This window comes from Chrysochloris asiatica, unplaced genomic scaffold (assembly GCF_000296735.1).
Source record: "Chrysochloris asiatica unplaced genomic scaffold, ChrAsi1.0 scaffold00106, whole genome shotgun sequence".
NCBI lineage: Eukaryota > Metazoa > Chordata > Mammalia > Afrosoricida > Chrysochloridae > Chrysochloris > Chrysochloris asiatica.
Window position 1 is genome coordinate 7,923,148 of NW_006408624.1, and position 25,162 is coordinate 7,948,309.

General features: G+C 39.7%; 1 protein-coding gene across 1 annotated transcript in view; it reads left to right on the forward strand.

Moving 5' to 3' along the window:
• The window catches only part of LOC102830374 (microtubule-actin cross-linking factor 1-like), a 474,365-nt gene that overhangs the window by 354,370 nt on the left and 94,833 nt on the right, over window positions 1-25,162 (forward strand). The window contains exons 51-52 of the mRNA XM_006867570.1: window positions 2,379-2,874; window positions 4,277-5,748. Of these exons, the coding sequence (XP_006867632.1) occupies window positions 2,379-2,874; window positions 4,277-5,748 (1,968 nt within the window). The remainder of the gene's footprint in view (window positions 1-2,378; window positions 2,875-4,276; window positions 5,749-25,162) is intronic.

The window sequence follows — 25,162 nt, forward strand, 5'->3', positions numbered from 1 at the left end:
TATTGTCTTCTACATTTTTCATCTTTGCTGTTATTGCTGGTGTGAGATGATATCTCATTGTTGTTTTGATTTGCATCTCTCTAACGGCTAGTGATCGTGAGCATTTCTTCATATGTTTGTTGGCTGACCTGCCATTTGGTTTTAAGTGGAAACTGTCTCTTTAAATTTCGAGCAGATCTGTGCGCATGTGTAGTAGAATCCTCCAGGGGTCAAGGTGGGGGATTTCCACTCACTCAGGCACCCCTCTCATCACCTGAGTGGAGGTGCACAGACAGTGAGAGACCAATGAACAGGTACAAAAAAAAAGAAAAGAAAAGAAAAGAATGTCCACATCTTTTTCTCCATGGAAGCTGCTCCAATCCTTTCCCCAGCTTGGTCTCGCCCAACATGGCAGCTCCGGGAGCAGCTGAGCGTCTTGGATTAGAAAGTACTGGATTTCTTGCTTCTGCTACAAATTCCCCTAGCTGTAAGCTTTCCAAATTTCTAAATATTCCTTTATATGTGGTTCAGAGTTCTGGCACCATCCCCTGAGCCTGCTTGGTCTGGTATTCTGTGTTGTTGCTGACCGAGCTCCTCACTGCACTTCCACCCGATCCGCCATCTTATTTATTCTCTCTTCTCCCATATTCTCTTAACCGAGATCCAGCAGGGCATATGTTGTTTACTGTGAGTTACAGACTACAGTTAGAAGAGACCTTAGATAATGCACTACACTATAGTATACGAATAGTTTTGACTTGCTGGATCCCTCAGAAGAAACCCTAGACCTGTTTGAGAATTACTGTTCTAAACCCTCACTCTTTTCCATTCTCTTTGTTGCTTCCTTATTTAGGCTCAATCCCTGTCCTATACTATAGCTTGTTAACAAATTTCTTTTTTGTCTCCCCTCCACACACAATTATCAAATTATCTCTTGAATCATGTATCTGAATGTATTTAAATGTTTCAGTGGCTCTTGACTGTCTATTGAATAAAGTCCAAATACCTGCTCAATGTGGTGTATTCAGCCTTTCACAATCTGGTCCCAATTTGTCTTGCCAACATCATTTCCATCTATACCCAGGTTTCTACACACACCAGATAAATTGTTCTTTCTTAAACATATGACACTCATAAAGCTCTGTGCTTTTGTTCATGCTAGGCCTCCTGCTAGAGTGCCCTTCACCTGCCTTACTCTGCTCTGTTTGAAGAATACTCATTCTTTATTGTCACCTGTGGGAAACCTTTCCTGATTTTCCTCTTCTACCTTTTGTCATTCCTAGCGAACTAATCACCTTCCTCCATGCTTTCACAATACCATGTTCACATCATTGTTTTCTTAAAAAAATTAAATTTATTACATTTTATTATAATTCATTGCTTCTTCATCTCTTTTTCCTTGCGGTCATGTACTATTTGTTTTTGTGTTATACATGCCGAGCACTTTCCATAAGTTATCTAATCCTTACAACAGCCAAGATAATAAGTACTATGAACTATCCTCACTTTACAAAGGAGGAAATTAAGATTTGGAGTGTTGTAAAAAGTTGCCTACAGTTACACAGCTAGTGAGTGATAGAACCAGAATTTGGATCCCTCAGTTTGACTCCAGAGCCCATAATCCTAACCACTTTGGTAAAACTGCAGAGAATACAAAAGAAATAAAAGGCATGATCCTTGCTTTAAAGAAGCACATTATCTAATTACATTGTGTGTATATATATATATATATATATATATATATATATAGTATGCGTAGTGGTTACGAATCGGGCTGCGAACCTTAAGGCCAGCAGTTCGAAACTACCAGCCACTCCGCGAGAGAAAGATGAGGCATTCTGCTCCCGTAAAGATTTACAGCCTCGGAAACCCTGTACAAGGTCGCTATGGGTCGGATCCGACTCGACGGCACTTAACAACAGCAACATAGTATATATACATATATGTATTTATATTGTATATATAGATATGTGCTCCAGGGCTTCTAAAAAGGAAATTAAGACAAACGGAAGTATTAAGAAGCACAAATAATAATCCCTGGAAAAAATCCAGGGTTCCAAAATCCTAATTTAGAGGCCTAGGTATTGCATGGCAAAGCTGGTGATAGAATATACTTCAGCTTCCCAACCAATGGTGCCCTTAATATCTGATATTAAAACCGAGTAGGACAAATAAGGAAAAGAAGTAGATTAGGTATAATCACTGACCCATTAGAAACTCAAGTTTTTTTAATTAAACATTTGTTAATTGATACTGCATTGGCCTATAGTTTGGTCTTGGATTTTTCTGATTTATTTTCTAAAGGGGTTGGCAATATTTTGCACAATCCAGTTTTTATATTAACACTGTTTTTAGATCCTTCTTGTCTTTCTAAACATCTTGGTGGTGTTCTGTTTCAGTTTATGCTGAAGGAGTTTGAAGCACGCAGGCAGCAGCATGAGCAGCTAAATGAGGCAGCTCAGGGCATCCTAACAGGCCCTGGAGATGTCTCTCAGTCCACCAGCCAAGTACAACAAGAACTCCAAAGCATCAATCAGAAGTGGGTTGAGCTGACCAACAAGCTTAATTCCCGTTCCAGCCAAATTGACCAAGCTATTGTCAAAAGTACTCAGTACCAGGAATTGCTCCAGGACTTATCAGAGAAGGTGAAGGCAGTTGGACAGCGACTGAGTGGCCAGTCAGCCATCAGCACCCAACCTGAGGCTGTAAAGCAACAATTAGAGGAGACCAGTGAGATTCGATCTGATTTAGAACAATTAGACAACGAGATTAAGGAGGCCCAGACACTGTGCGATGAACTCTCAATGCTCATTGGTGAGCAGTATCTTAAAGATGAACTGAAGAAGCGTTTGGAGACTGTTACTCTACCTCTCCAAGGTTTAGAAGACCTTGCAGGTGAGTTGAGTTGAGGAATACACCTCTGCCATTACTAATAGCAGGTATAAAGAGGAGTGGATTAGTGGTAATCTGAAGAATCTAGAGTGAATTATTGAATAGTTTTATGAAAGATTTTGTAGAAGCATCCTAATCAAAAGGGGAAATGTAGAACTGAATTTCAAATTCTCATGGACTCCATATATTCTGAAGCCATGGAAGTTGGATAAACTCCTGAAACTGTTGCCCTGAGGTAATCCTTACCCGTTAAACCAAAAATATCCCATAGTGTCTTCTCAAAACCAAACACTTGTCTAGCTCAACTGGTAAAAAATGTCTGCCTTGAGCATTATACTCTTTTTTAACAACAATATATGATCAAAGTGACAATAATAATTCAAAATATTATATAGGGACCTTAGGGGAAAGGGACTTTACATTAATGGGAAACAGCTCAGAAAAGGAGGATGAAAATGAATGCACAACTCAAAGAATGTAATCAATAAATAGTACTGAATTCTACATTCGGAGACAGTTGAACTGGTATATGTTTTGCTTTGTATATTATCTAAAGCAACAACAACACCAATGCTATGGTGATGCTTATATAGCTTTTAGACTCCAAATGGTGCTAACGTTTCCCTTCTTCCAGCTACAGTGAGAACTGCTGTGGTTAGTATCTGTTGATTGAGCACCAGCGTGATGTGGAACTTTATACTGCAGAATCTGAGAGTTCAGAGCTTTAGCTAGCGGTTAGAGAGTCATGCTCATGGATGTACATATAGGTGGAGGTACATTAGTACTTGGACTGATATCCACTTACTTTGTTTATATTCACACACATACACTCCCTCATACCATATATATATAAAGTTTTAGGATGTGTTCTAGATTTTTGATAACCTTATAAAAGAATATACTTTTGTCATTAATTCATTGCCCCTTTTTCTGAGAAACATTTATGGCTTTCACTTTTTTACCAGTTTAAAAGTAAAAGCTTACTTCTGCTACTCAGACTACCTTATGAGGTCGATGTGAGTATTAAATAAGATACAGCATATGAAGGAACTTATGCCGCTCACCAGCCACTCTTGGGAAACCCTATACAGGGTTGCTATGAGTCGGAACCGATTCGACGGCACTTAACAACAGCATGACTCTTTGACAGTAGGCCCTTAATGGATGTTAGTTTCCCCCGCTAAGATTAGACCTAGGAGTCTTGGTGTGGTGCTGTAGGATAAGCACTGGACTGCTAACCACAAGTTCAGCGCTTCAAACCCACCAGTTGCACCTTGGAAACCCTATACAGGGTCACTATGAGTCGGAACTGTCTTGACAGCACTTAACGAAAAGAAACAAAACAGAATTAGCTCTTATGCCCTGCTCAGACTTGATTGATTTAAATTTGACTTTCTCATTTCAGCTGATCGCATGAACAGACTCCAAGCAGCTCTTGCCAGCACCCAGCAGTTCCAGCAAATGTTTGATGAGTTAAGGACTTGGTTGGATGACAAACAAAGTCAGCAAGCAAAAATCTGCCCAATTTCTGCAAAATTGGAACGACTACAGTCTCAGCTTCAGGAGAACGAAGAGTTTCAGAAGAGCCTTAACCAACACAGTGGCTCCTACGAGGTGATTGTTGTTGAAGGAGAATCTTTGCTTCTTTCTGTGCCCCCTGGAGAAGAGAAAAGGACTTTACAAAACCAGTTGGTTGATCTCAAAAGCCATTGGGAAGAGCTTAGTAAAAAAACTACAGACAGACAATCCAGGCTCAAGGACTGTTTGCAAAAAGCTCAAAAATATCAGTGGCATGTGGAAAATCTCGTGCCATGGATAGAGGACTGTAAAGCTAAGATGTCTGACCTGCAGGTCACTCTGGATCCAGGACAGCTAGAGTCCAGTCTGCTAAGGTCAAAGTCTATGCTGAGTGAGGTAGAGAAGCATCACTCCCTACTAGAGATACTGAATAGTGCTGCTGACATCTTGATCAACTCTTCTGAAACAGATGAGGATGGTATCAGAGATGAGAAAGCTGAGATCAATCAAAACATGGATACTATTACAGAAGAACTGCAGGCCAAAACAGGATCCCTTGAAGAAATGACTCAGAGGCTTAAGGAGTTCCAGGAAAGCTTTAAGAATATTGAAAAGAAGGTTGAAGGGGCCAAACACCAGCTTGAGATCTTTGATGCTCTGGGTTCTCAAGCCTGTAGTAACAAGAACCTGGAAAAGTTAAGAGCTCACCAGGAAGTGCTTCAGGCTCTGGAGCCGCAGGTAGACTATCTCAGAAACTTCACTCAGGGCCTGATAGAAGATGCTCCAGATGGAGCTGATGCTTCCCATCTTCTACATCAAGCTGAGGTAGCCCAGCAAGAGTTTCTAGACGTGAAGCAAAGAGTGAACAGTGGTTGCTCGATGATGGAAAACAAGCTGGAGGGGATTGGTCAGTTTCACTGCCGAGTCCGAGAGATGTTTTCTCAACTGGCTGACCTGGACGATGAGCTAGATGGCATGGGTGCAATTGGGAGAGACACTGATAGCCTCCAGTCCCAAATTGAAGATGTACGTCTATTCCTAAACAAAATCCAAGCCCTCAAGGTAGACATCGAGGCCTCTGAAGCAGAGTGCCGACAAATGCTAGAAGAAGAGGGTACTCTGGACTTGTTAGGGCTTAAGAGGGAGCTTGAAGCCTTGAATAAACAGTGTAGCAAACTGACAGAGAGGGGTAAAGCTCGTCAGGAACAGCTGGAGCTGACATTGGGCCGAGTAGAAGACTTCTATAGAAAATTGAAAGTACTCAATGACATGACCACAGCAGCAGAGGAGGGAGAGGCTCTCCAGTGGGTAGTGGGGACGGAAGTGGACATCATCAACCAACAATTAGCTGACTTTAAAGTAAGTCTCACACTTGTTTTTTTTCATCTTTTTCTCTCAAAAATGTGTATTTCTTTTCTTATAACTGATTGAGTTGTATTCTTAGCTCCTGTCCTTGATTTCATTATTTTCGCTTCCATAACTACTGGACACTAAACAGTCTCTTGAACTTCTGAGCAGACTGACTTGAACATCTTTTTATTATTGTTCATTTTTGTTTTTATAACCAATTTAGTATATAGCAAGAAATATATACTTGCTTATCTCTTAATGATTTCTTGAAATTTCAAATGGACTGTTTATAAAGCAGTGAATGTTTGTTAGGCTTCTGTGTCTCACATTAAGAAGTCATAGAGAAACATGGATTCATCTTTCTGAAGTATTGCTGTTACCCAGTTTTTTTTTTTTTGGTGGGGCGGGGTGTATGTTTTTAGAATTCCTACTCATAAGGCCTCTATGAGTAGGAATTGACTTGACACCAGTGGGTTTGGTCTTTTTAGTTGATGCAGTGGTTAAAATGTTCAAAAAATTGGCAGTTCAAACCCACTAGCCACTCCTTGGGAGACAGATATGGCAATCTGCTTCCATAAAGATTTGCAGCCTTTGGGGCACTTCTCCTCTGTCTCTTAAGGTCATTATGAGTTAGAATAAACTCTTTGGCAGTGGGTTTTTATTGATAAGTCATTAATATATGATGAAATAAAATACAAAGTTCTCATGGATTAGTAAGATAAAACATGATGCTTTAAGGAAATTTTCCATCTACAGCAAGCAGTCTAAGAATGCACTCCAAATTCCTTGAGAAGGGTATACTTTCTTTGCTAATAGATTGAGAAGCACTGCCTCAATTGCAAAAACATTTCAGTTCTCTGCCCAATCAGAATTTCTAATCCTGGAATTTTGTGAGTCTGTATTAAAATCATGGGGATGATTTAAAGACTTGACCAAAAAGTGCTTATTTACGGGGTCAGGGGCTTGGAACTCTAAGGACTGTCACAGTGCGTGAGCCTTTTGCCCCAAAAGCTTCCTTTGTTGTAAATTCTTGTTCTGCTGCTTGAGGCCATTCTTCATATTTCCTTCTTGGTACATAGATTTGGAAAGGATACTTCCAACAGTTTATTTTCATCACCAGTGTTAATTACTCCCACCTACAAGCTCTGGTAGTGTAGTGGTTTCGAATCAGTCTGCTAACCTCAGGGTCAGCAGTTAGAAACTACCAGTGGAGTCTTTCTGCTCCTATAAAGATTTACAGCCTCGGAAACCCTGTACAGGATCGCTATGAGTCGGAACTGACTCCACGGCACATAACAACAACAACAACATAATTAGTGCTGTAGCATAAGCACTGGACTGCTAGCCACAAGGTTGGTGGCTCAAACTTACCAGCTGCTTCTCAGAAACCCTGTACAGGGTCACTATGATTTGGAATTGACTAGACAGCACTTAACAACAACAACAACACATAGTTACCGCTTCTGCCATCCATCGAATAAACTTGTTCTCTCAGAGCTCCTGCTTGTCAGAATTCTCTCTATTCAAAACATAGATGGAGAAGTGGTGTTGACACCCGGTCACAGCCATGTGCTTCCTAGAAAGGTCATAACTTTGTAGATGAGCTTCAAATGCAGAAAGGTGGCTGTTTTGGAAAGGCCCTGTAAGCGCTTAGGGGATGGATACTCAGCACAAGCATGGGACTCTGTTACCATGTTTGGAGACAGTAGAATTCAAAGCGACAGAAATCATTGCATTTGAGATTTTGAGGCATCCAGATAAGGAAAGGGTGGGGAGAAAAAATTCAAACTGACACACTGATGTGCGTTCCTCTTAGAAACTTTCATATCTGTGATTACTTAGAGATATCACAGTAGTGGTGTGGCTATGCTATATCATGCCCGCTTTTCTTTCCTCAAAAACAGAGGCTGTCTTTCCTACTGGCATACGTCATTTGTCCAACTCAACGGCACTTAACAACAATAACAGGATTACCTAAGATAAGCAATATGTTGTTATTAGGTGCCATAGAGTCAGCTTGACTCATAACAACCCTTTGGACAATCACAATTGTCATTGTACTTGAGCCCATTGCTTCTGCCACTGTGCCAATGCATCTCATTGAGGGTCTTCCTGTTTTTCTCCAATTATCCACTTTACCAAATATGATATTCTTCTCCAAGGACTGGTCCCTCCTGACAATATGTCCAAAGTATGAGAGATGAAGTCTCACCATACTGGCTTTTAAGGAGCACTCTGACTATACACTTCTTCCAATATAGTTTGTTCTTCTGGCAGTCCATGGTACTTTAAATATTCTCCTCCATCACCATAACTCAAATGCATCAATTCTTCTAGGATTTCCTTATTCATTGTCCAACTTTCACATACATATGAGGATACATGGTATAGCCAACTCAAATCATTTCTGAGAAAATTGAAGTTTATCCCTATAAGCTCTAAAATAGTTTTGTCTAAGCAGATTCTGGTTTATATGTAAAATTATATGGTTATTGGGAGCACAGTGGCTCTTTAGAATTAGACTGAAGTGCTAAACACAAGGATGGCAGTTTGAGTCCATCAGCTACTCCTCAGGAGAAAGATTAAGCTCCTGTAAAGATTTACAGCCTTGGAAACCCTATATAGGGTCACTATGATTCATAACTGACTCAACATATGGTTATATTGTATAAGCTTCTAAATATTATGTTGTGCATAAATTTTTCTTAATGAGTTTGGGTGAACATTAGAAAAAATATTATACGGTTCTCTAATATAGTGTTAGCCTCACGGATATTAGGGATATTTGAGCCTGCTTATCTTTGTTTTAAATGTTGATATATTACTGTACAATTTGAATTTTGTATTGGAGTTCTTGTTTTGAGCCTTTGCCTCTACTACCAACCATGTATCCGCTATTATTTCTAATTGCTGTCCATTGTCACTGGGTCTACCTTTAACAATCTACTCCCTTCTGATCCTCAGTGTTCCAAAAAACTGAAGTTGCCAAGCCTGTTAAAATTGTGTGCTAAATACAAATTAGAAGATATGAAAAGATCTGCCCAGAAAAAGCTTGTTTCTGTCCATTTCAATTTGACTCATGCCGACTCCATGTGTGCAGAGTGGTACTGCATTCTATAGCGTTTTCAAGGCTGTAGCTTCTCAGAAGCACCTCATGGTGGGTTCACCCACCAATCTTTCAGTTAATAGTCATGTGCTAGTCGATTGTGCTACCTAGGGACTCCTGGGTGTTTGTATTTCAGGATGTAAATCTTTTCCTTTTCACTTATCCTTGGTTTCTGGAGTCATTCTGAATTTTGATGTTGCAGAAAGATTTCAAGAAATGACTGGGCATTACTATGTTTTATTTATATCCTACTATGTTGCCACATAAGTAGCTCTGGTAACTAGTGGTTATGATTCTGGCTGCTGGCCTCAAGGTCAGCAGTTTGAAACTCCCAGCCATTCCGCTGGAGAAAGATGAGACTTTCTGCTCCTGTAAAGATTTACAGCCTCAGAAACCCTATATAGGGTTTCTGTGAGTCAGAACTGACTCCATGGCATACAAACACCATCACTTCTATGTTGCCTTACAATTCTCAGAGCTCAGTAGCTACTTAGCTGCTTGTTAGAACCAATTTGTTTTCCTGGTTTCTGGGAGCCAGGCTTTACCACAGATACTGTGGGTGTGAAGGCTGGGACTGGACACTGGGCAGCAGGTCACTTTGCACAGTCTGTTTCTCTGCAGGGGAGAAGTAAGGGGAAGGGAGTGTGAAATCAATAAATGGTTATTATACAATAGTCAGTACTGCTGAAGTTGGGGGTACAAATTATAAGTCTCTTCCTACTCTTCCACCTTATAGGGAAGTCAAAAGTTTTGGCCTGGAGGGAGGAGCACACTCTTGGCTTAGCTCATGCTGAGCTCATGGGAAGTGAAAACAATGAGAGGGGAAAGCTGTGTATCAGTTCCACAGTCCTTTAGAGGCTGAGTAATGACGTCTTTTTGGACCCATTCTGAGGGCTGAGTATTTTCATGATTTGATTGTTAAGTTCCTGGGGTAATGTGCAGCAATAGACTAATCTCTCATAGACCTGATTCACAAATGCTTTGAATGATTTCAGATTCAAATGAACTGTTTTCAGTAAGTAACAAAACAAAACAAAACAAAAAACAGCATTAGCTTTACATTTTCTAATCTGTTTTTGTTTTAAATGGGATCACACTCTTAGTACAGAATCTGCTAAAGAGAAGAGGATGTGAATCTGTGAGAAAGGAATGTAAGATCTGCTTTGACCCCTGGCTGACTTCCTTGGGGTTAGTCGTAATAGACAGATGAATCACGTCTATAGAGGGTCCTACGTTTACTTGCGACGACTGTGCAGTAGTGCTGATAAATCCCTGAAAGGGTGGTTAGTTTGTAGGGGAAACTGTTTCCTCCTTTATTAAATGAACGTGAAAAGCTAAAAGTCAGTATTTCTGGGAAAGACTTCTCCTCATTTGCTTCTGAATATAATCCACAGAAAACTGGTCATCCAGTGAGAACCTATCAGATGGGAATAGGAGAGAGTCCTGTTCTGCTCTAGATAGGCAAATGCTTGAAACTTACCTGAGTCTTAGGACCTTTACTCAGTCCTTAAGCAGAAAGGAAGGAGCCTTTCCGGAATATACAAGTCAGAGTATTATTAAGCATGTTTTCAGAAAACTGGAAGGAAAAGACTTAACTTCTGGCTAATCTCTTGAGGATATTCCACTTTCCTGGACAAGAAAGTCTCTGATTATTGAGGAAAAGAAACTGGAGCCCTGGTGCGACACGGTTAATACACTGGACTGCAAAGTTGGTTTGAACCGCAAGGTCTGCAATTCAGGCTCACCAGCTGCTCCTTGGAAACCCTATACATGGTCACTATGAGTTGGAACTAACTTGATGACACTTAATAACAACAACAGGAGACTAACAGAAAGGAAGGACCTTTACTTCACTGCTACTTGATAACAAGAATTCACCCCATGTGACCTTCCTGGGACGAATAGGGAAAGATTTGAAATTTGGAGCAGAAATATATTGTCTGTAGCACTGTAGGATCATCACTAGACTGTGAACCATTCAAACCCACCAGCTGTTCCTTGGAAACGCTATACAGGGTTGCTATGAGTCAGAACCTTAAACAACATAAGAACAGTGTTAGCAAGAGGCTTTTCTTATTTTGAAATTCTTTGTGTAGGCTATAGTAGTCAAAAATTAGCATGATTCTAAGCCTTAAAGCTACCGCTCCCTTGAATCTCCCCCTTCAGCTTCTCATGAACCATTTGGCCTCTCAGTCAGAAAGTATGTAGTGGTTATTGCATCCTGTTGTTGTTGTCCTAGCAAGCCTGCTGCCCCACCCACATCCCATCAGCTCAGCCACAGAGACAGAAGGGAAAAGACTGACTAGCTTGTGTATTTCCAATGTACTGTGAAGTGAAGTAAGCCTTTGTAAGAAATCCAGGTGGTGGTTAAGAGCAGTCAAGTCGGTTCACACCTGTATAGGCTTTGTGAGAGAGCAGCTGGTGGGCTTGAACTGCCGGCCTTTCAGTTGGCAGTCCAGTGCTTATCCTACAGCACCACACCAGGACTCAAGAAACCTGAATGATTCACCATGTATTTTGTATATATTTACATGCTCTATGTGGCTGCATCCATCTGAGAGACCTAGGTAACCTGTGAAATCACAAGAGAAATTCCTGTAAAGCCTGGCTTTTTTTTTTTGGCATCATGGAAAGCAAGCTTAATTTTCCCCACAAGCAATATGAAAACCCTTTGGAGACAGGACCCAGCATGGAGCTGAAAGACTGCCAATTTGCAGAGATACTTAATCCTCTTTTTCAAATAATTACAAAGACAACAGTATCAACCCATCTCTGTTTTTGCCAGTTAGTGCACTTGCCCAAGAAGGGTTGACTAGAGAATAAAGCAAATACATTCAACATTACATATCTACCTTTGGAGAGAATTAAACTCAAACTTGGTTTGACTTGTTTGTCCCCTGCAGCTTTAGATAGCCCCAGCTTTACAACAGCCAAGATAAGCTGAACTGACCTCGCTTCCCGTTTGTCCTTAGTGTGTCTTGTTTCTTTGGTTATCTTCCTTTATCCCTAAACAGGAAATATAGAAAAATCCTTATACATGGGTTCTCGACTTTGGAACTATGACATTTTGGGCCAAATAATTCCTTGGGGTAGTGATTGGGGGACTGTCTTGTGCATTGCACAATGTTTTGTAGCATCTCTAACCTCTACCTACTAGATGCCAGTAATAAACCTCCAGATGTGACAACCAAATATGTCTCCAGATATTACCAACTGTCTCCTGAGAGGCAAAATTGCCCTCTCTTTGAACCACTGCCTTAGCAGAAAATTGCCACCTACATTTGGGAAATTTAGGATTCGTTTGCTAGTTGATTAAGTTAAATATTTACATAGCAAACAGCAGCCTTCTGATAATCTGATTATAGCTGTGTGTAATAGCACCAACCTCCTCTTAGTCAGCCTCCCTTTAGGCCAGGCCTTGGAATTTTTAGTTTTGCTGGTGCTAATCCTGTCTGATTTAAAATCTGCTGGTCACTTTCCCTGGCACTTACTTTGTGTAGAGTTGTTGATGCAGGTGTTTGGCCAATGATGCGTTTCTAAAGAGAAGAGGAACTTCCTTTGTGGAAATACTTCAGGGAGCTTCCTTGTTCTGTGTCTTTAATGAGAGACTACAGTCTGTCAGTTGTTCTCAGCCAAAGAGCTCACAGTTCAGCTGCTGATATTTATAACCCTTTTGTGACACTCTTACCCCCCTGAAGGAATTCCAATGCTATGTAATAAAAATCTCCACTCCCACCATAGCAACTGGATGGAGAGAAGGTGAAGGACCTTGTAAGGCCTTTAATTTTGCTATATTGAACTTCCAGCCCTGTTTCAAAGTATAATTATTTTAAACATCAATATCACAAGCAAGGAGTCTTGGTGTGGCTCTGGACTGCAAGGTCAGTTTGAACCGCAATGTCAATGGTTCAAATTCACCAGTGCTTTTTGGAAACACCCTATACAGGGTGCTTGTGAGTCCGAACTGACTCAAAGGCAATTAACAACAAGCTTGCAGCTGTGACATCATCTTATAGGAGACTCCAATCTCAATAAAACCAAGTGGGAATGTTGTCAAAAAAGCACTGATGTATTTCACAAAAATCTGTATGGAAATTTTGATTGCAAGGAGAGATTTTAAGGAAAAAAATGAGCATATCCTCAACCAAAGGAAAAGACTGAGCAATTTGATTTCATTTAACTGAAATTTTTCACATACAGTGTCAGCGTGCAACATTCCTAACTTTCATCATCACATGACTTTGTACAAGAATGAAGCAAAATCTGTTTCTAGAACTAGAGTTTGGTGTCTGGAGAATTTATATTTATTATTGTGCATTTGATTAATGAACATGGTTGAGATAAGCACAGACAAGGTGAAAAACAGTACTGTTTCTCACTGTGTCAAGAAATGAGTAAGTGATCTCAGTCTTAGTCCACTCCTCAGCACTTTCAAGCTAGACAGACGGCTGGCACATGAGCTATCCACAGTGATCCTCTAGGAAGTGTGATGAGTTGCTGTGAAGGCCACTTTTTTGTTAGAGCTGGTTGATTTAGCAGGAATAAAAATGAGTCCCACAGGGGAACAAGTCAGACTACAGCACCGAAGGGTTACTGCGCCAGAGGGCTACGTCTCTCTGGAATGGATTCTTTACACATCTCAGCTGTCCAAGTTAGAAAAGTCTAGCTATGGGGAGAATGTGCTCTCTCCCCACCTTTCTTAATACCTTTGCCAGTAGAGTCTCAAGAGTGCTTTTCAAATATGAGTCTCCAGTATTGGCTCTGGAAGAGTAATGAGATACTTATTTCCTAGCCGTCACAAGCTACTTGCCTACTACCAATAAATACTGTGACTTTAAATGTGGATCTTCTTCAGTGTGTTTTCAGAACTTTAGCTACCCAGGGATGGGAACAAGTACTACCTAGTGATGGTCTTTGGATCCCTTTGTGGGGGATAAGGAGGATGGAGGTCCACAGTCCTTATGGTAGGTGCTGGAGTTTAAATGTTATTGCTACTAAGTGCCATCAAGTCGGTTCCAACTCATAGTGACTGTATAGGGTTTCTGAGGAGCAGCTGTTTGAGTTTGAACCACCGACCTTGCAGTTCAAACCAACCTTGAAGTCGAGTGCTCATCCCATGGTGCTACAGATAGTCTCTAGTTAACAATAATAGTATGGAAAACAGACAAAACGAACTGTTGTTAGTGATGCAGTGGTAACTGCATAAGAGAAACCTGAGTCTGTTTAATCTGTAATCCTAACAACCTCTTTATAAATCATACATATAAAATCCCAATTTGCAGATAAGAAAACTGAGATTTGAAAAGGTTAAAGTAACCTGTTCAACCCACATAGTGAATAAATATTTGGGCTGGGAATGGAAAGGTCTGTTTGGCACTAAAGCAATTGCTACAGCAGTGGTTTTTCAAACTGGGCAATTTTGAAAATTGGTTCCCAGATTGTTATGACTGAGGAGGCTGCTACTGGCATCTAGTGGGCAGAGGTCAGGAATGCTACTAAATACCCTACAGTGCACAGAACAACTAACTCCTCGCAACCAAGAATGATTCTGCTTCCTTCTAGGATGATAGAAGGTTTGCTTTTTGTCCTCTTCAGATTCCATGACAAGAAAGAGTTAATCAATGAAATAGTTTCATTGCCTGGGAAATCACCATGGTTTCCTCCCTTTAAAAAAAAAAAAAAAATAGTTATGAGATTAGTGTTGCTTCCAAGAGTGACTTAGACACAGGTTTTGGATAAAGTCAGTATTCTTGTGAACTAATTTGAGTCAGTGGCTAAAGAATTCTGTCCATGCTTGACCAGTCCCCACCCCACCCTGCCACAAGGCTCCTGCTGTGGAAATCAATCAGCTGTGTATCTCAGGCTGCTTCCTGTAGGGTGTGTTATGGAATGGCATCAGCCCCTGCACCAGCTGGGAGTACTGATCTCAGTGTGATTTTATCAGGCTCTGTTTCTTTTGAGTCTTCTTGTTTGGAACAAAGAACCCTCTGTTAGAAATGCAGAGTGCTAGTGTGATTGGACAGTCACTGTGTACGCACATGGTTCCCACGGAAAAAACAGGCATAAATTATGCTGTAGCCTTCTAAAACTGAGACCTCCAAGGTGGATTTCCACATTCACCATTCTTTCTATGAGTGTTCATCCTTCCCTTGAATCATTGCAGGAGCCACCTGGTCTGATGGATGAAATGGTGGCATTTCTCAGAACAACAGCATCCCTCAGTATTGGTCTATTTCTGTACTTTTAGTTTCTTTGCTCACCAGTCCTTTTACTCTGAAGCTAGAATAATCTTCCTAAACCATTGCATTGTTCATATCATGCTGTATGTCATTAAGTTGGTTCCAACTCACAGTCACCCCTATAGAGTTCCCCAGGAGTGACTGGTAGGTTTGAACTGCCAACCTTGTTGTTAGCAGTCCAGTGCTTATCCTACAGCGCCACAACAGATTCATATCATATCCCTGTTAAAAATCGTCCCCTTTGCCTTCTTTTTTAAAAAAAAAATCTTGTTGTGAATTGAATCAAGCTTTATAGAGCAGATCATCAGTTTTACATTCAATAAATCATATACTTTGTTTCATTACAATGATTGCAGTCCCCTCCGTGTCCCATCACTTAACAGTATTTATCTCTATTCACTTTAACTATTGCATTCCTCCCTGTATCTCCTGATACTTTCATCTTTTCTTTGCTGACTTCCCTCTTGTGTATTGCCTGCCCTGTCACCCATGTTAACCATCATAGATTGTTCCTTTTACCAAGAAAACTGTTTAACTTTTTACAATACTGGTCTCATACAATATTTGTCCTTTTGTGATTGACTGATTCACTCAGCATTATGTCCTCCAGATTCACCCATATTGTGAGGTGTTTCACGGATTCATCATTACATCATTATTCTTCAGCAGTGTGTAATACTCCATTGTAACATTTATGTACCAAAGTTTGTTTAACCATTCTTCTGTTGATGGGCATTTAGGCTATCTCCATCTTTTTGATGTGTCTCTTGTAGACAGCATATTGAAGGATCCTGCTTTCTTATCTCTCGGTGTTTTGACTGGTACATTTAATCCATTTACATTCAGTATAATTCTTGATAGGTATGAATTGATTGCTGGCACTTTGTTGGGTGTTTTTTTTTGTGGTGCTGCTGGTTTCTTTGTTCCACATGATTTTCTGTGCTGAGTTCATTTTGTTTGTGGATTTTCTTTTCATTTTCATTTCTGTTGCATTAAGGTTTACTAAATCTTTCTGAGTATCCTCTTTTTTAAAAATTTTGATGTGCAGGTATATTAATTTTCTTTGAGGTTACCCTATAACATACTGTCTCTCCTCCCCCCCCCCAGCTTAACAGTCTGTTTTATTTTGAAATCTACTTGACTTCCTGGTCATTTGGAAGTTCTATATCTGCACTATTCCCACTTTTGCTTTATAGTTGGCTTCATTATAAATGGTATCTCTGGATCCTTATTTTTAGTCATGTAGGTTTATATCACTTTAAATACTTTTATATCTGTGTTGAGTTCTGGGTGGTATTGTCATGTTTGGTAATCTCCCATTGTTGTCTGCTATTGTTAGTTCTCAGTCCAAAGAATACCCTTTAGTATTTTTTGTAAAGTTGATATGGTCATTATAAATTCCTTTAATTTCTGTTTAGGAAATGTTCTAATGTCTCTGTTGTATTTGAGGGTATATGATTCTTGGTTGGCATATGAGTTTTGTATATGTCATCCCATTGCCTTTTTGCCAGCATGTTTTCTGTGAAGAAATCTGAGCTTAGTCTTACTGGTTCTCTTTTGTAGGTAAATTTTCATAATCTCCGAGCTGCTCTCAGGATTCTTTACTTGTCTTTGGTTTTGGAAAATTTGATTATGATATATCTTGGTGATTTTCTTTTGGAGTGTATCCTGTTTAGGGTTTCTTCAGCTTCTCCTATGGTTATCCTCTTTCATGAGATTAGGAAAGTTTTCATCCAACTCTTCGACAATTTTCTCTGTGCTTTTTTTTTGTGTATGCTTTTTCCTCCATGGTTTTTATTGTCATTTCCTGTTCTAGAATTCTGATCACCTGTAAGTCGTTCCTTTTCATAGTGTCCCACATAACTCCCAGGCTTTTTTCAGATTTTTTTGTCTTTTTACTTATGGTTGTTCTAGCATACTTGTATTAAGAGGTTTATCTTCCAGCTCACTAATTCGAACTTCCATGGCATCATATCTATTCCTTTGCCCTTTGAATGTATTGTCCATTTCTGGAATCTTAGTACTAATCTTCTGTATTTCTAATTGAAGGTTTTGTATTGTTTCAAAACTTGCATTTCTTTTGTCTGTTTGTTCTTGTAGTGTTTTCTTGGAGTCTTCTAAAGTTTCTTCTGTGTTCTCCTTGCTTTCTTTGATCTTACTATCAATCCTTTAAAGAAAGCTAAATAACATTCTTCTGAATGCTTTATCAGTTGATACCATTACTTTTTTCTCCTCAGAAAAGTTTTATGGCTCTGCAACTTGGTCATTTGTTTGAGCCATTCTTTCTTGCTTCTTCGTGTGAGCTAAAATTGTCATCTCCAGGGCATTGTGGGGTTGTCCTATTTGTATATAATTGATGATTGTATGCTTATGTGTTCTTAGGCTCTTACCAACTGTCTTCTGTGGGTATAGTTAGAGAATGGAAGTGTGTCTACCATCCTCCAGTCACTGTTCATGCACCTCAGTTTAGGGTGGGTTTGGTTGGTGTTGGTTACTGTCAATCACTGTTGATCATTGATCAGGTGGTATAGGAGCTGGTATTGGCTCTTGCCCTGTGGGTGGAGCTGCAAAGGATACAATTGTGGCTGGGCTCTATGGGCATGCTTATTGTCTCCTGACAGCTGGGAAAGAGAAAACCCCTTTCCCACACACAAGGTAACAAAACAGAATAAACAAACAAGGAAACAACAATAAAAAGAGAAAAAATAAATATAAACAGGCAGCAATCAGAATAAAAAGAATACAAATACTATAAAGACAAAAGAGAGGTAGGGTAATAGAGCTATAGAAGAGAAATATAAGAGAAAATAAAAGGAAGAAATTAAACACTTAAGAATAAATAAAAACAGTAAAGAGGGACAAGAAAATGGAACTATAGAAAAGAAAAATAAGAAAACATAATAGGAAGGAACAGGAAAAAAACAACAACACTTAGAAAAACCAGGGAGAAGGAAGATTAGAAAAGAAAGTTGAAAGTAGTAAAGAAAGAGCAAAAGAGGAGAAGAAAATGAGGGGAAGTGAGAAACAGCAGAAAAGGAAAAGCAAAAGCAGAGGTTAGAAAGGATAAAATTCAAGAGTTTGGAAAGAGAAGGAAGAAGATAATAAATGAAAATAATGAAATAGCAAAAGGAAAAAAAAAACAAAAAAAACCCAACAACCTAGAAAACAAATAAACAGTGCAGCTGTTGAACCTGGAGAGGAGAAAACTCTGGGGGACTTCTGCAGGTGAAGGAACTCACAAGGTGGGTATGGGAAGGATGTGACAGCAGTTTCTGTCCAGATAGAGTTCCTATCAGCCTCGGTGTTATCTCAATCCAGAAGTAGTTCATGGAGGCCCTTGATGGAGCTGGTTTCAGTGTCTGTTAGGATTACAGGGAGTCTGGGGACATGATAACTAGTTAAATGCTGGTCTGGTGGCTCTGCAGGTACTTACTGTAGGTATGGAGCTGAGCTGCCTGAATCTAGGCACCAAAGTGGTGCTGTTGGGTCCCACCTCACACTGGTGTGGCTCCCAAACTCTTGGAGAGCAGGGACTGTGCTGGGGGTAGGCACGGGGGAGGGGTGACCACACCTCTGGTCACCAGGGGTGCATGGGTGAGGAGAAGGAATCGCACCTTTTCCATCACCTATGTGACTCTGCTCTGCCAGGCACTTTCTGTTGGCAAAACTGCTCACAAAGGCCAAGATGGTAGCACAGTGTCTGGCTGGCCATTCATCAGTCAGTCTCCATCTCTCATCACCCTTGAGCAGCTTGCTCTTCTTCAATCAGCACTCAGTCCACTTTTCTAATCTTTCCTCTGAAGTTCAGGGTTCTAGAATTTTCATCTGTGTCTGTGTCATTTAGTTTCTCACATCTTTGTTGTAGAAGTGTAGTGTGTCTGCCTAGTACATCATCTTGCCGGAAGTCCCTTCCTTTGCCTTCTGATAAACTGGTATTCAAGATAGTAGATATATGAGTTCTACTATTTCTCCAGTTTCGTTCCCTCTGTAGGCCTCTGCTCTACCTACTTACTCCAAACATTCCTTAAGTATTCCTATCTATTTGATTTCTGCCCACACCAGAAGACATAACCTACAAAGTCTTTCTGGAGCCTCCCCATTCACTACTTCCCCTGGTTTCCTGAATCACATATCTGCAACTCATCTTTCCCTTACAATTTGTTGTTGTTAAGTGCCGTTGAGTTGGTTCCGACCCATAGCGACCCTGTACAGGGTTCTGAAGGTGTAAATCTTTATGGGAGTAGAAAGCCTCATCTTTCTCCTGCGGAGCGGCTGGTAGTTTCAAACCGCTGACCGATTTGTAACCACTATACTACCAGAGCTCACGGAATTAAAAGATAATGGAATTTTTCCAAAAACTTGTGTGTGTGTGTTAAAGTAGTAAATATATTAGTATGCATATAGTTAAAGGTTAGTGAGTTTATGCCCTTTGTTTCTTATAAACCATGTGGGCTCTAGGATTTACAATGTTGTCTACTCTGCCCAATTTCAGGTATATCATTATGTGCCCTGAAGAAATTCCTATTGCAGCCTGGTTTCCCCACCTCTCCATTTAACCTCTGGACTCCCTTCCTTCGACACTAGTTAGCAAATGTTAAGGAAACACAATCTCACTTCAGTGATTAGGCCAAATAAAACAAAACTAAGAAATACATTTGCTTCTTCAAATGTACTTGAAGAAAGCCAGATCTTGAATTTTTGTTTTGTAGTTGGTGATCACTTCAAAGTCTTTGTTATTTACACAGTTAATTGGCAGTTAAGAAGAGTCTTCATACTTCATTCAACTTGGTGAGTGAAAAAATAAATGTAAGTTTGAGTCAGAAACATCTATCTTTGAATCCTGGCTCTATCATTTACTAGCTGAGTGATCTTCTGGAAATTACTTAACCTCCCTGAATCATAGTTACTTGAGTTACAAAGTTATTTAGCCTATTATAAAGGAGCTCTGGTGGCCTTGTGGGTTAGGCATTGAGCTGCTAACTACAGAGTTGGTGATTCAAATCCACCATTCCAATAGAGAAAGATGAGACTATCTACACCCATAAAGATTTTGTCTTGGAAAGCTTATTTGTCAGAATCAACTCGATGGCAGTGGGTAATCATTTCAACTATTTGAATCATACCTTTAGAAGTTTTGTTAAAATTATACTAGAAAACTTTGTTCAAAAAGAGAATTCCATTATCGTATAATTCTACTTTTCCATGAACTTCTTGAAGCTTCCTTGTATGTAGTCATAGATTATTATGATTATTATGCATATTAGATGCACAATAACTAATAATGTCCTTTCTTTTAAAAATACTTAACCAGATATGCAAACAAGAATATATATTGTGAAAAGTTACCTCCTTTGTGCCTCAGGATGGTTATTCTGTAAAAGATCTGATCTTTTTTCCTTTTCTTATTGGAAAAATGGAAATTATACAGTAGAATCATTTTGATAGCAGCAATAAAACAAGTGGATGGACAGTTGAGCCAGCTTCCTGAGGAGCTTTGTGGGGAAAAAATCAAAGACTTGTTTCTAACCTAAGAGTAGCAATGTATATGCAAGTTTAGGTCATGGTTCTCAACCTAACTTTAAATATATTTTATGTACATGTATATATGTATCCATATATATACAGTGAAACCTGTGAGAGCCAGAACTTGACAGAACTACCTTGTTTTTCTGGGTCTTGCAAATGTTGTACCTTTGACAGTGTGCAGTCTTAGCACTTTTCTATAGTTCATTTTAGTGGAAAATGTTTTTTTGTTTTCCTTCTCTGACAGGTTTCTCCTTACACAAGCTCTGGCTTTTGCAGGTTTTACTGTGCATATTCCATTGTTAACGAGTCAAATACAACTCATAGGACCCTATATGACAGACTAGAACAACTTCCCATAGGGTTCCCTAGGCTATAATCTTTATGAAAACAGACTGCCATCTCTTTCTCCCCTGAAGGAGCTGGTGAGTTCCAACTGTCAACTTTTAGGTTACCAGCCCAGCACTTAACCACTGTACAACAGAACTCCTTTCTGTGTGTGTCTATTTGTTGTTGTTGTTAAGTGCCATTGAGTCAGTTCTGACTCATAGTGATCTTGTATAGGCTGGTGGATTTGAACCACCAACCTTGTAGTTAGCAGTCTAGTGCTTATCCTACAACACCACACCAGGGCTCGTCATACACACATGCATATGTATATACAAAGATAAGTCAAAAGGTACTTGCTACTAGGGTTCCATTTCATACATATATAGATTTATTCCAAACAAAACACATTTAAACATGTCTCTGCTTTCAGTGGATGGTTGCAGACAAGTTCTCTCAGTAATCCACTTGTCTTGGTATCAAGAGGATGCCTTCAAACATTGGCTTCCGAGGAGATCTGCTGGCCAATTAAATTAAGACACAGAGGTCAGTTCAGAAGGTTATAGTGACTTTTCGGGGATTCCAAAGGGGTAACTTTGATAGATTTTTAAAAGGACACAAGATGATCACGAAGGACTTAAAAGTTTTAAGAAAATTGAACACTGTATTAGTGAGGAAAAGACCAGGAAAGTTGTGACAGGAATTTTTTCCCATCACAACAATACACCTACTTATTCTTCAAGGGTAGCAAAGGCTGTCCTAGGAGAATTTTCTTTGTAAACCCATCCATTCTAGAGTCTTGATCTTGCCCCTTCAGACGTCTTTTTGTTCTCCAAATTCAAAGAACATTGAAAAGGAACATGATTTGATTCCCTCGAAGATAATAAGGCTACCATTTTGACGTGGTGTAGATCAAAGAGCACAGAATTCTTCAGGGAAGTGGGAGTTAGAAAGATGGAGACATTGCCTTCAGAAGTGGATAAATCTAGATGAAGGATATGTCAAGAAACAATAACTTTCACATTTAAAATTTATATCTTAATGATTTTGGAGTAATAGTTTTTTACTTACCCTCATATGTGTGTGTTTGTATATTCATTCATATAGCTGTTTCTATAAGAATCCTATGGCCGGCAAGTTTTTTGAGACCATTTTGACCTTGGTCTATCTGCTAAATAAATCGATGTTTTCTTATTAACCGAAATTAACCTGGAAACCATCACTAGCTCAGTGACTTCCCTAGCTACTCACAGATCAGAGATCAGCTTTAATGACCTCAGGGGTCCTTAGACTAATTGGCTCTTGTCACAGGTCACATTATCTTCCTCTGTTGCTATATAATGGCATCACATCTACCAAGTCAGCGTCTTCAGAAGAGACAACTTTTAATATGAATCAATCTTTAATTAAAACAATGACGGTGGGAGGTGGGGTAGGGAATCAGTTTAGTTTCAGATGCAAGCCATTTAAAAACATTTCTCTGCCATGCATATATACAAGACCATGGTTTTACAAAAAGATTTTCATTCTTTTGTAGTTGCAGTACATATAAGTTTCTAATACTTTGTTTTGTGTATAAATGAATGAAAGGAAGAAGATAGTAAGAATTCTAAGAAATAATACTTACCTTAGGCCTTCTCCAGCTTAATTCATTGAGTCCATTCAAGCAAGGCATTTAATGTCTCTCTTCAACTTGTAGCTCTCTCCCAAAGACCTTGGATATTTGTCTAATTCTTTAACCAGGATACCTTAGATGTTTGCTTGTTTGTAATCAATGATAAAATTTGTAATCAGTGATGAAACCTCTTCTCTTTGTATTATTTATCATACCTCCTTTTTTCTTAATGGAGAGGTAACACCTGCAGCAAGATTCCTTGGTGAGTCAGCCCAAGGGGTTGGTTTCATGAGATAGACAAGCAACTTTGTGAAGGTCATACCACCTTGGAACTGGAACAACTACTCTCAGTCAATCCCAGGGGAATGCTCATATCATCACATTCTCAGGAAACCTTCCCTGAACTTTTCTCATGCATATGAAGAAGTTCTCATGCTATTGAAAATACCATGGCTTGGGCAATGCACACTTAAGACCTCAGACTGACATCTTTGCTCTTGAACACGCTAAAGAAGTCTTTTGCAGATTTGCCTAATGCAGTATGTCATTTGATTTCTTGACTGCTGCTTCCATGAGTGCTGATGGTTGATCCAAGCAAAATGAAGAGAATTAACCTTAAAATTAACAAAATGAAGGAATTACTTACCTTAAAAGAACAGGAAGAAGAGCCCCAGGAGACGTAGTTTTTTGAAAAGTTAGAAAGATAGCACTAAATAGCACAGTGTCGTAGAGGTCAAAGAGCAATGTTTTTCAAAAAGAATGGAGGACCTACTTTGGTGAGTAATGACTGGAATCTTAAAAGCTCATGAGAAGCAATCAAAGGTACAATTATTGATCTCGCTGTATACAGAAGAAAAAAGTGTGATGAAAATTGAATATGCTTGGAAACAGTTAGTCCAGTGGACTAATGGACCACATGAACATCAATCTCCATGACTCTGAGACCAGAAGAACTACATGGTGCCTGGCTACCACTACCAACTGCTATAAAAGGGATCCCATTAGAAGGTCCTGGGTAGAGTGGGAGAAAATGTGGAACAAAACTCAAAATCCTAAAAAGACCAGGCTTACTGGTTATATAGAGGCTGGTAGAGTCCCAAGACTTTGTCTTTAGTCATCTTTTAGGCCTAGAACTATACTCATTTTTGTGGCTCAATTTTTAGCCAAGCAAGAGATAGATATATAGTGGGGACAACAATGTTTATCAATGAACAACTGCAATCACATTAGAAGGTGCTGGACAGAATGGGAGAAGATGTGGAGCAAAACTCAAAATCACCAAAAAGACCGGGCTTACTGGTCAGATAGAGACTGGTGGAAATCCAAGATTATGGCCCTAGGTTACCCTTCAGGTCTGGAATTAAACTCCTTATATGGCTCAATTTTCAGCCAAGCAATAGGTGTATAGGAAGGACAACTGCACTAGTAAGGTACACACCGTAAAAGAGTCCACCAGTCTAGATCAGAAGGGTAGTATTTACCTAAGGATAAAATTCAGACTACTTGGGAAAGAAGGAAAAATGGAAACAAGAAACATAGGGAGGAAGTAAGGTAAGTGATGTCACTTTAAGGGGATTACAATCATTGAGATGAAACAAAGTGTATGGTTTGTTGAATGTAACTTTGCTCTATAACCCTTCACTCAATCATGATAAAAAGTTTTTCTTTCTTTTTTTCAAGGAAGGGAGAACCAATACTTTCACACTACTTATCCTTGGTGGTGGTGGTTGTGTGTCTTAGAGTCGATTCTAACTTATAGCGACCCTAGATAGGGTTTCCGAGGCTGTAAATCTTTACAGGAGCAGAAAGCCTCATCTTTCTTCTGTGGAACAGCTGGTAGTTTCCACCTGCTGACTTTGGAGTTAACAGCCTGACTCGTCCTGTAATCGGATGCAGCCCCATCCCTCTGCTGAAGCTATTCTTTTGGAAGTATTTACTGACTTCCAAGTTGGCAAGTTTTGTAGTCTGTCTATTTCATTGTCCTTTTTAACCTTTGTATAGCATATAACAGCATATCTTATTTCTTAAAATTTTCCTGACTCTTCCCATTCTTTCCTCCAACTGTCTTTCTACTTCCTTTTTTCGTTTTGTCTTCCACTTCCAAAATATAAGTGGTTCTGGGAGCTTCATCATGTACCCTCTTTTCTTCTCTTTATATATTCAACCCTTGGAATGTAAGTCCAGCTCCTTCTCTGTTTTATGCGGAAGCTTTACGAATTGGTATTTCTATCCCCAAACCTGAATCTCTTGTGTGTGGGCTCCTGTGGACATCTCCCCTTGGATAGACTCTTCATTCATACTCAGTGTTTTCTAAATTGAATTTTCTTTTCTTCCTCCCTGCTGCTCTTATACGACTGTGCCCTCAGTAACGCAAGAGTAATAATGTAGATGTGGCGCTGTGGGTTAATGTGCTAGAATGCAAAGTCGGTTTGAACTGCAAGGTCAGCGCTTCAAGCTCACTGGCTGCTCCTTGGAAATCCTACACAGGGTCACTATGGGTTGGAACCGACTCGATGGCACTGAACAACAACAATTTTTAATTTACTTTTTCCCTTCTCTTCCACCTTCTGTTTGGTCAGTTGCAAAGTCCAAGCATATGCCTCTACGGTTTCT